This window comes from Lolium perenne, chromosome 6 (genome assembly GCF_019359855.2).
Source record: "Lolium perenne isolate Kyuss_39 chromosome 6, Kyuss_2.0, whole genome shotgun sequence".
Classification (NCBI taxonomy): domain Eukaryota; kingdom Viridiplantae; phylum Streptophyta; class Magnoliopsida; order Poales; family Poaceae; genus Lolium; species Lolium perenne.
Genome location: NC_067249.2, coordinates 87,134,091 through 87,146,680, shown reverse-complemented (window position 1 = coordinate 87,146,680; position 12,590 = coordinate 87,134,091). Strand labels below are relative to the sequence as shown.

General features: G+C 43.3%; 1 protein-coding gene across 1 annotated transcript; it reads right to left on the bottom strand.

The window, feature by feature from the left end:
* Positions 1-5,291: 5,291 nt before the first annotated feature.
* Positions 5,292-9,002, bottom strand: LOC139832242 (uncharacterized). The gene is made up of 7 exons (XM_071821898.1): positions 8,697-9,002; positions 8,379-8,594; positions 7,539-7,802; positions 6,784-7,425; positions 6,224-6,706; positions 5,838-6,120; positions 5,292-5,736 (listed from the first exon to the last, which is right to left on the bottom strand). Exons 5-7 carry the CDS (start codon positions 6,268-6,270, stop codon positions 5,521-5,523), a joined length of 546 nt encoding a protein of 181 aa, XP_071677999.1. The 5' UTR covers positions 6,271-6,706; positions 6,784-7,425; positions 7,539-7,802; positions 8,379-8,594; positions 8,697-9,002; the 3' UTR covers positions 5,292-5,520.
* Between the last annotated feature and the right edge of the window lie 3,588 nt (positions 9,003-12,590).

Below are 12,590 nucleotides of genomic sequence, written 5' to 3'. Positions count from 1 at the left end.
TGCCTTTTATTTCGCATTGCCTCTTTTGCTATGTTGGATGAATTTCTTTGATCCACTAATGTCCAGTAGCATTATGCAATGTCCAGAAGTGTTAAGAATGATTGTGTCACCTCTGAATATGTCAATTTATATTGTGCACTAACCCTCTAATGAGTTGTTTCGAGTTTGGTGTGGAGGGAGTTTTCAAGGATCAAGAGAGGAGTATGATGCAACATGATCAAGGAGAGTGAAAGATCTAAGCTTGGGGATGCCCCGGTGGTTCACCCCTGCATATTCTAAGAAGACTCAAGCGTCTAAGCTTGGGGATGCCCAAGGCATCCCCTTCTTCATCGACAACATTATCAGGTTCCTCCCCTGAAACTATATTTTTATTCCATCACATCTTATGTGCTTTTTCTTGGAGCGTCGGTTTGTTTTTGTTTTTTGTTTTGTTTGAATAAAATGGATCCTAGCATTCACTTTATGGGAGAGAGACACGCCCCGCTGTAGCATATGGACAAGTATGTCCTTGGTTTCTACTCATAGTATTCATGGCGAAGTTTCTCCTTCGTTAAATTGTTATATGGTTGGAATTGGAAAATGATACATGTAGTAATTGCTATAAATGTCTTGGGTAATGTGATACTTGGCAATTGTTGTGCTCATGATTAAGCTCTTGCATCATATGCTTTGCACCCATTAATGAAGAAATACATAGAGCATGCTAAAATTTGGTTTGCATATTTGGTTTCTCTAAGGTCTAGATAATTTCTAGTATTGAGTTTGAACAACAAGGAAGACGGTGTAGAGTCTTATAATATTTTCAATATGTCTTTTATGTGAGTTTTGCTGCACCGGTTCATCCTTGTGTTTGTTTCAAATAAGCCTTGCTAGCCTAAACCTTGTATCGAGAGGGAATACTTCTCATGCATCCAAAATACTTGAGCCAACCACTATGCCATTTGTGTCCACCATACCTACCTACTACATGGTATTTTCCGCCATTCCAAAGTAAATTGCTTGAGTGCTACCTTTAAAATTCCATCATTCACCTTTGCAATATATAGCTCATGGGACAAATAGCTTAAAAACTATTGTGGTATTGAATATGTAATTATGCACTTTATCTCTTATTAAGTTGCTTGTTGTGCGATAACCATGTTCACTGGGGACGCCATCAACTATTCATTGTTGAATTTCATGTGAGTTACTATGCATGTCCGTCTTGTCTGAAGTAAGAGAGATCTACCACCCTATGGTTAAGCATGCATATTGTTAGAGAAGAACATTGGGCCGCTAACTAAAGCCATGATCCATGGTGGAAGTTTCAGTTTTGGACATATATCCTCAAATCTCAAATGAGAAAATTATTAATTGTTGTTACATGCTTATGCATAAAAGTGGAGTCCATTATCTGTTGTCTATGTTGTCCCGGTATGGATGTCTAAGTTGAAGAATAATCAATAGCGAGAAATCCAATGCGAGCTTTCTCCTTAGACCTTTGTACAGGCGGCATAGAGGTACCCCTTTGTGACACTTGGTTAAAATAGTGCATTGTGATGATCCGGTAGTCCAAGCTAATTAGGACAAGGTGCGGGCACTATTAGTACACTATGCATGAGGCTTGCAACTTATAAGATATAATTTACATGATGCATATGCTTTATTACTACCGTTGACAAAATTGTTTCATGTTTTCAAAATCAAAGCTCTAGCACAAATATAGCAATCGATGCTTTTCCTCTATGGAGGACCATTCTTTTACTTTCAATGTTGAGTCAGTTCACCTATTTCTCTCCACCTCAAGAAGCAAACACTTGTGTGAACTGTGCATTGATTCCTACATACTTGCTTATTGCACTTATTATATTACTCTATGTTGACAATATCCATGAGATATACATGTTACAAGTTGAAAGCAACCGCTGAAACTTAATCTTCTTTTGTGTTGCTTCAATGCTTTTACTTTGAATTATTGCTTTATGAGTTAACTCTTATGCAAGACTTAATTGATGCTTGTCTTGAAGTGCTATTCATGAAAAGTCTTTGCTTTATGATTCACTTGTTTACTCATGTCATATACATTATTTTGATCGCTGCATTCACTACATATGCTTTACAAATAGTATGATCAAGATTATGATGGCATGTCACTCCGTAAATTATCTCGTGTTATCGTTTTACCTGCTCGGGACGAGCAGAACTAAGCTTGGGGATGCTGATACGTCTCGACGTATCGATAATTTCTTATGGTCCATGCCACATTATTGATGTTATCTACATGTTTTATGCACACTTTATGTCATATTCGTGCATTTTCTGGAACTAACCTATTCACAAGATGCCGAAGTGCCGATTCTTGTTTCTGCTGTTTTTGGTTTCAGAAATCCTAGTAAGGAAATATTCTCGGAATTGGACGAAATCAACGCCCAGGGGCCTATTTTTCCACGAAGCTTCCAGAAGTCCGAAGACGATACGAAGTGGGGCCACAGGGTGCCCAAACCCTAGGGCGGCGCGGCCCACCCCCTGGCCGCGCCGGCCCGTGGTCCTGGGGCCCTGTGCCGCCTCCCGACTTGCCCTTCCGCCTACTTAAAGCCTCCGTGACGAAACCCCCGGTACCGAGAGCCACGATACGGAAAACCTTCCGAGACGCCGCCAACGCCGATCCCATCTCGGGGGATCCAGGAGATCGCCTCCGGCACCCTGCCGGAGAGGGGAATCATCTCTCGGAGGACTCTACGCCGCCATGGTCGCCTCCGGTGTGATGTGTGAGTAGTCTACCCCTGGACTATGGGTCCATAGCAGTAGCTAGATGGTTGTCTTCTCCCCATTGTGCTATCATTGTCGGATCTTGTGAGCTGCCTAACATGATCAAGATCATCTATCTGTAATTCTATATGTTGCGTTTGTTGGGATCCGATGAATAGAGAATACTTGTTATGTTGATTATCAAAGTTATATCTACGTGTTGTTTATGATCTTGCATGCTTTCCGTTACTAGTAGATGCTCTGGCCAAGTAGATGCTTGTAACTCCAAGAGGGAGTACTTATGCTCGATAGTGGGTTCATGCCTGCATTGACACCTGGGACGATGATGAAAGTTCTAAGGTTGTGTTGTGCTGTTGCCACTAGGGATAAAACATTGATGCTATGTCTAAGGATGTAGTTGTTGATTACATTACGCACCATACTTAATGCAATTGTCTGTTGCTTTGCAACTTAATACTGGAGGGGGTTCGGATGATAACCTGAAGGTGGACTTTTTAGGCATAGATGCAGTTGGATGGCGGTCTATGTACTCTGTCGTAATGCCCAATTAAATCTCACTATACTCATCATGATATGTATGTGCATGGTCATGCCCTCTTTATTTGTCAATTGCCCAACTGTAATTTGTTCACCCAACATGTTGTTTGTCTTATGGGAGAGACACCTCTAGTGAACTGTGGACCCCGGTCCAATTCTCTTTACTGAAATACAATCTACTGCAATACTTGTTCTACTGTTTTCTGCAAACAATCATCTTCCACACAATACGGTTAATCCTTTGTTACAGCAAGCCGGTGAGATTGACAACCTCACTGTTTCGTTGGGGCAAAGTACTTTGGTTGTGTTGTGCAGGTTCCACGTTGGCGCCGGAATCCCTGGTGTTGCGCCGCACTACATCCCGCCGCCATCAACCTTCAACGTGCTTCTTGGCTCCTCCTGGTTCGATAAACCTTGGTTTCTTTCTGAGGAAAAACTTGCTGCTGTGCGCATCATACCTTCCTCTTGGGGTTCCCAACGAACGTGTGAGTTACACGCCATCATGGCTCTCGGTACTGGGGGTTTCGCGACGAAGACTATATGTAGGCGGAAGGGCAGGTCAGGGGGCCTCACGGGGGCCCCACACGCTAGGGCCGCGCGGGCCCCCCTAGGCCGTGCCGCCCTAGTGTGGCGGCGCCCCGTGGCCCCACTTCGTCTTCCCTTCGGTCTTCTGGAATCTTCGTGTGAAAATAGGCCCCTAGGCGTTGATTTCGTCCAATTCCGGGAATATTTCCTTACTAGGATTTCTGAAACCAAAAACAGCAGAAAACAGCAACTGGCTCTTCGGCATCTCGTTAATAGGTTAGTGCCGGAAAATGCATAAATATGACATAAAGTATGCATAAAACATGTAGATATCATCAATAATGTGGCATGGAACATAAGAAATTATCGATACGTCGGAGACGTATCAGCATCCCCAAGCTTAGTTTCTGCTCGTCCCGAGCAGGTAAACGATAACAAAGATAATTTCTGGAGTGACATGCCATCATAACCTTGATCATACTATTGTAAGCATATGTAATGAATGCAGCGATCAAAACAATGTAAATGACATGAGTAAACAAATGAATCATATTGCAAAGACTTTTCATGAATAGTACTTCAAGACAAGCATCAATAAGTCTTGCATAAGAGTTAACTCATAAAGCAATAATTCAAAGTAAAGGCATTGAAGCAACATAAAGGAAGATTAAGTTTCAGCGGTTGCTTTCAACTTGTAACATGTATATCTCATGGATAATTATCAACATAGAGTAGTATAACAAGTGCAATATGCAAGTATGTAGGAATCAATGCACAGTTCACACAAGTGTTTGCTTCTTGAGGTGGAGAGAGATAGGTGAACTGACTCAACAATAAAAGTAAAAGAAAGGCCCTTCGCAGAGGGAAGCATTGATTGCTATATTTGTGCTAGAGCTTTGATTTTGAAAACAAGAAACAATTTTGTCAACGGTAGTAATAAAGCATATGTGTTATGTAAATTATATCTTACAAGTTGCAAGCCTCATGCATAGTATACTAATAGTGCCCGCACCTTCGGAAATTCAAAACGGAACTCGGGTCCAGATGATCCCTATATCTGGACCATTCATTTTTGTCGTGATCTGTGTGCTAGACAGTATAGTGGGTAGTATTCCACAACGTATATCAGTTTTTGAACAGTACATCTCTGCCACACAGTGTCCTCATTTAAAGCAAACCAGACGTTATCCCGCTCCAGGTCCGTCAGTCCATCGACGAAGTGGACCATGCGTGACCACAAACTGATCCACTGTTCTCTGAGCTGTCAAACCAGCCATTGCGTGACCAGAAACTGATCCACTGTTCTCCATGGAGCAGTCACCAACCTTTCGCTTACCATCCTTCACACTAGTCAACATGGACAGGCCGAGGACTTCATAAATGGGTATTCAAAATAAATAAATAATTACAAACAAAAGTTGGAAAATAGTGAGAAAATCAGGGTTCAAACCCAAGACGTGTTGTTGCATGCTATCTTCCTCTAGCCAACAGACAAACCAAGTGTCAATACTTGGATTGCATTTTATACAATGTAGATAATAATTGGTAGTTGTATAATATAATTTGAAAAGTTTAATAATTTTTTTGGGTATTCACCTGAATACCCAAAAATACACATAGACCCACCCATGATGGTCTGTCCTCCAAGCCAAGGCCATCCCTTGTTTCTTCGAAAGCCATGGTAGAAAAGGTTCTCCTTGGATAGGCCTGCTAACTTGTCACAAGCTGTGGCACTTGTATCTCCTGCCTAACAAGTTCCATTGCTTGTATGTATAGAATGGAATGCCTCTTTGTGAAATGTTTCCCTGCTGCCTGGTCACGCTGGTAGTGCCGCAGGTGTTCCGGAAGCACACCCCTTGCATCTCTCGTCCACCGCTTGAGGATATGCTTTTTAGATATCTCAGTTGCTCCAACATAATCCATCACCTGAGACAAAAAAAATGAATCAGGCAGGCTTTCTAGGCAAAACCGATACAAAACACTGGCCCACTTTTTTCAGTCTAGGTATCAGGATAAATGGAACATACCTTCACAGCATTCCCACAAAGCATCCCCCATGTGTGCAAACATTCCGCACTCACAATCGAACTGTTCCCCTCATCTAGTATATTCACATCAAATACTCTGCTCCACTTCTCCCGCCTGGAGGCATCTGTGTGTGTGGTTCTGTAAAGTCTGTTCTTCTCCACCTCCTCCACCTTGTATGCGCATGCTTCGAAGATCATCTTCCCAAATTGCTCGAACATTGATCTCGTGTACACCTTACTGGCATGTCTTTCAATTGTAAAATTATATCGCACGACAGCCCCGCTATACACAGTTAAGTTCAATCATCAGATGACAATTCTACGTCTTAAGTTCAGTTTTTCGTACAGAGGTAGAAAGTATTGCTAAAACGGGAGAAGTTACTTACAACTTATGTACGCTTCTCTTCGTAGCTTTCATCTGCTTCACGGTCATATAGCAACCTCATGTACTGACGGACAAACATGTGCATCGAACAACCTTTGGGTATGTACTTCTTAAGCATACTGTTCGCACTCTCGCTTCTTTGCGTGCTAGTCATTTTTGCACAGAAAACCACTTTGAAATAAGACTTAGCCCATTTCTCTCTGATCTCATATAATTGTGTCATGTAGGGATGTGACCTAAGCTGGTACTTCTCGAGCATCAAGTCCCAAGCTTGCTCGAACTCATCCACCGTCAACATTTCATTTACCACTTTGTGGAATTCTGCTCGAAACGCATGCCACCTTGTGAATAATGGCCCCAGGCACTCCTTCGCTTTCTTCAGCACGTGCCATTTGCACCAACGATGTGCTTTCTTCGCTTTCTTCGGCATGACTTTCTTTATGGCTACATCCATTGCTGGCTACATCCATTGCTCGACACTGGTCTGCACAAAGACTCGCTACATCAGGAAAGTTGTAATAAGAATAACCATTTCCACTACATGAACGAAAATGAATTCACCTGTGAGTATGGTCATTGGAGGCACACCCCCATCATGCGGATGAATTCTGTAAACACCTACTCGAAGCTCTCCACCTGCTCATCCCTCACCATCACCCCTCCTAAAATCACGCTCTGGAAGTGATTATTAACACCTACGAATAGACCGAAAGGCATGTCACACAGGTTGGTTCTATATGTCGTGTCAAATGTTACGACATCACCAAAATATTATATTGCAGCCGCCCCGAGGTTCTTGATCTTGGTATCCGTGTCAGCCTGGACTCTCAACACAAAATCTGGGTCCTTCGCACCTATCTGGTCAAAAACTTCAATTGTTTTTCTTACATCATCATTGGCCTCTTCTCGACTAAGCTGGCCACACAAATTACGAAGTGATCGCTTCGTGAACGGTAGGTTGTCAACGCTTCCAAAGAAGCTACCAATGATGTTGTAAACCTTGCCAATATTAATGTTTGTTGGCTCTTAGCTGTTTCACCAAGTCCTTTCTGAACATGTCTATGTTCACGTCTCAGTCAGCACAAGGTTATGAGTGACCCGGTGCTCTGTAATGTGCCAACCATTATCTACGGACCTCAGCAGCCGGATCATGGCAGGGCATTCACACCGACAGGACCTTGTATTCTCCGCAGTGGGTTTCCCCTGCAGCGCACAACAACAGCAAATTGGCATTTCTATTACTCATTTGCCGCAAGCCCGCGACCAAGATTAGAAAATTGTTACGAACACTGCAAAATTTTATTCTAGGCCCTTACCGAGGAACCGCAGACGATTTCTAGCATGCATTTTGTTTTCTCTGCGTTTAACCGGCTCTTTCCATATCTGATACCAAAGCCATGCTCCCAGGAGTACAAGTTATAAAAATCGTAGGCTTCACTCAGGGAGTCGAAACTTGTACCAAGCGAAGGGTCAATGACATTGTCTCCCAACTTCTCTGGATAACACCGGACCAATTTCTCTAGTGCGCTTTGCATGTCCACGCAATGAGTTCTGTCTGGCAGGGCACAGCCGACCCGTACCTGAAAAGAAAATGGTGACTCGTGGTATCAGATGTAGCACCTCTAAAAACAGCAATGACACTTTTTTTTGCTTAAATAAGATCATGTATTATCTCCGCGCCCCTCTAACTGGCAATATGTATCCTGTCATTCCTGCGCCAGACCATCCTAATACTCGTTACCTACAGCAGTAACTCCTACGGTGCGCTCGCATACGCCCACAGAAAAAATTCAATTTTCTCTACATAATTTAGCAACTTTTCATGATGCACACATGATTCCTATCATTGTTCATTCCAGAGGCTCCGTCAAAAAAAAAATCTGTTCTTACCTCAACATGTGCCAAAAGGGGAATGAATAATGTCTTCAGCCTAGTACACAACAAAACTAGATAATTCAATCCAGCCTTTGCCGTACCCCCAACTAATTAATTCTTATTCGTAATCCATTTCATGCCCAAAAGTATCAGCTCCATTCCCCATTAGGAAATATGTGCACCTTTTTATTGCAGAGACACACTTCCGAAACAGAGTCACACATATTTTTCACCGGTTCACATGTAGTGGGCTAAAAAAAAAAGATTTTACTGAATCTAACCTTTTTGTCCAGCCAGGCGAACTGGGATTCCCGTGCCCAGTGGACTCTGCTGAATCAGCGGGTACCGCATCCTCCACACCGCCAGCTCCTTCGGCCACCAGGTCTCCAAGAACTGACATACCCGCCGCCGCCGGACCAGCATTGCTGCTCACCGAGTCCTCCCCTTGTAAGCTCATCAGCGTTGCATCAGATGGATACTGCACGTATATAGGCATACTACAACCCAGAATTTGGAAATCGTAAAATCAGCAGTAGGCCATGTATCACATGGAATCCGAACAACAGATCACACGCCAAAGCCTAAAAAAACTCGCGTACCTGCTCACCGCATCCATGGGGAAATCCATGGGTCCGAAAAAAAAAACTTGGCGCAACCGGGAGACGGGCGACAGCCTCGCGCGAGGAAGAAGATAACAGACTCGAGGGGCTGCAGGCGGGTTGGTGGCGCGCAGACGCGGCGAGGCGATGCGCGGGCGGGGGCTTGCGTAGAGGCCAGAGGCGGCGCGGCGGTGGGCGGGGGCCGGGGCTTGCGCAGAGGGGCCGGCGGCGGCGGCCACCAGATTTCTCTCGAAATGTCACTTTCTGCTCTGGGGTATCCAAAACCGAACGATCTGGACTACTTTTGTCCTGGTCCTCCACCGTGCCCCAGAACATGGGCCACTGGTACAGCAAACCCCGCCGTCAAACTTGAACCAACGCCGGCCGTCCCGTTCGTCGTATTCCTCTCTGTCTTTCGAATTTCTGCACGCTGTATTTGCCCGTAATAACAGACTGTAGCGGATCCCAAGACAACATTCAATGGTCAAGATATAGGGATCATATGGACCCATGTTCCAAAACGCCCCTCCCCGCACCTTGTCCTAATTAGCTCGGATTACCTGGATTATCATTGCAATGCATATGTTTTAACCAAGTGTCACAAAGGGGTACCTCTATGCCGCCTGTACAAAGGTCTAAGGAGAAAGCTCGCATCGGATTTCTCGCTATTGATTATTCTCAACTTAGACATCCATACCGGGACAACATAGACAACAGATAATGGACTCCTCTTTAATGCATAAGCATGTAGCAACAATTAATTTTCTCATATGAGATTGAGGATGTTTGTCCAAAACTGAAACTTCCACCATGGATCATGGCTTTAGTTAGCGGTCCAATGTTCTTCTCTAACATTATGCATGCTCTAACCATTTTAGTGGTAAATCTCCCTTACTTCAGACAAGACGAACATGCATAGCAACTCACATGATATTCAACAAAGAGTAGTTGATGGCGTCCCCAGGAACATGGTTATCGCACAACAAGCAACTTAATAAGAGATAAAGTGCATAAGTACATATTCAATACCACAATAGTTTTTAGGCTATTTGTCCCATGAGCTATATATTGTAAAGATGAAGAATGGAAATTTAAAGGTAGCACTCAAGCAATTTACTTTAGAATGGCGGAGAAATACCATGTAGTAGGTAGGTATGGTGGACACAAATGGCATAGTGGTTGGCTCAAGGATTTTGGATGCATGAGAAGTATTCCCTCTCGATACAAGGCTTAGGCTAGCAAGGTTATTTGAAACAAACACAAGGATGAAGCGGTGCAGCAAAAATCACATAAAAGACATATTGTAAACATTATAAAACTCTACACCGTCTTCCTTGTTGTTCAAATTCAATACTAGAAATTATCTAGACCTTAGAGAGACCAATTGTGCAAACCAAATTTTAGCAAACTCTATGTATTTCTTCATTAATGGGTGCAAAGTATATGATGCAAGAGCTTAAACATGAGCACAACAATTGCCAAGTATCACATTATCCAAGACATTTTAGCAATTACTACATGTATCATTTTCCGTTTCCAACCATATAACAATTTAACGAAGAAGATTCAACCTTCGCCATGAATATTATGAGTAAAGCCTAAGGACATATTTGTCCATATGCAACAGCGGAGCGTGTCTCTCTCCCACACAAAGAATGCTAGGATCCATTTTATTCAAACAAAATAAAAACAAAAACAAACCGATGCTCCAAGCAAAGTACATAAGATGTGATGGAATAAAAATATAGTTTCACTAGAGGAACCTGATAATGTTGTCGATGAAGAAGGGGATGCCTTGGGCATCCCCAAGCTTAGACGCTTGAGTCTTCTTGAAATATGCAGGGGTGAACCACCGGGGCATCCCCAAGCTTAGAGCTTTCACTCTCCTTGATCATGTTGTATCATCTCCCTCTCTTGATCCTTGAAAACTTCCTCCACACCAAACTCAAAACAACTCATTAGAGGGTTAGTGCACAATCAAAATTTACATGTTCAGAGGTGACATAATCATTCTTAACACTTCTGGACATTGCACAAAGCTACTGAAAGTTAATGGAATCGAAAAATCCATCAAGCATAGCAAAACAAGCAATGCGAAATAAAAGGCAGAATCTGTCAAAACAGAACAGTTCGTAAAGACGAATTTCTAAGAGGCACCAGACTTGCTCAAATGAAAATTCTAAAACTGAATGAAAGTTGCGTACATATCTGAGGATCACTCATGTAAATTGGCATAATTTTCTGAGTTACTGATGACCCACAAGTATAGGGGGTGTATCGTAGTATCTTCGATAAGTAAGAATGTCGATCCCAACGAGGAGCAGAAGGTGTTGACAAGCAGTTTCGATGAAGGATTCACTGTAAATGCTCACAGACAAGTATTCAGGGGTTTTTGATGTAACAGTTGAATAGAGTACGAGTAAGTAAGGTGCGAGAGTAACAATTGCAGCGAGTGGCCCAATCCTTTTTAGCACAAAGGACAAGCCGGTTTGTTTACTTATAATGACCAAACGTTCTCGAGGACACACGGGATTTTAGTCTAGTGCTTTCGCTACATACGGCTAAATAATCTTCATTGTTATGATAAGTGTTGTGTGGGTGAACCTATGCTAATGTACCGCCCTTCCTAGGACTAATACATACTTGTGATTATACCCCTTGCAAGCATCCGCAACTACAAGAAAGTAATTAAGAATAAATCTAACCACAGCCTTAAACTCTGAGATCCTGCGATCCCTCCTGCATCGATATACCAACGGGGGTTTAGGTTTCTGTCACTCCGGCAACCCCGCAATTAGCAAATGAATACAAGATGCATTCCCCTAGGCCCATAAATGGTGAAGTGTCATGTAGTCGACGTTCACATGACACCACTAGAAGAATAACACCACAACTTAAATATCACACCATTGAATATTACTCAACCATAGTTCACTACTAACATTTAGACTTCACCCATGTCCTCAAGAACTAAACGAACTACTCACGAGACATCATATGGAACATGATCAGAGGTGATATGATGATGAATAACAATCTGAACATAAACTTGGTTCAATGGTTTCACTCAATAGCATCAACAACAAGTAGAGATCGATACTGGGAGAGTTTCCCCTATCAAACAATCAAGATCAAACCCAAATTGCTACGGCGGTGACGGTGTCCAGCGGTGGAGACGGCGGTGATGATGGTGGAGATGATGATGACGGTGATGGCGATGATGTCCAGCTCGATGACGGTGATGATGGCGTCGATTTCCCCCTCCCGGAGGGAATTTCCCCGGCGGATTCCTGCCCGCCGGAGAGCTCTTTTCTCTCTGGTGTTCTCCGCCCCGCAGAGGCGGCTGTAACTCTTCGCGAGGTACCCTCTGTGGCTTAGGTTTTCGGGGCGAAGGATTTCGCGAAGAAAAGGAGGCGAAAGGGGTCGTGGGCCCCCCAAACCACATGGCGGCGCGGCCAGGGCATGGGCCGCGCCGCCCTAGGGTGTGGGCCCACCCTGGGTCCTCCAGGCCCCTCCTTCTGGCTTCCTTCGTCATCTTGAAAAATAGGATTTTTGGTATAATTTCCTTCCACAGTTGATCTTCCGAAATATTGCGTTATGACGGTGCTTTTTCCAGCAGAATCCTGGCTCCGGTGCTTGATCCTCCAATAATGATGAAACATGCAAAATAGATGAAATAACATAAGTATTGTGTCCCAATATGAAATATATCAATGAATAACAGCAAATTATGATATAAAATAGTGATGCAAATTGGACGTATCAGTTACCTACAGAGAATTAGACCCAGATTCGTGACAGCAAAGAAATCTGTTTCTGCACAGTAATCCAAATCTAGTATGAACCTTACTATCAACGACTTTACTTGGCACAACAATGCACAAAACTAAGATA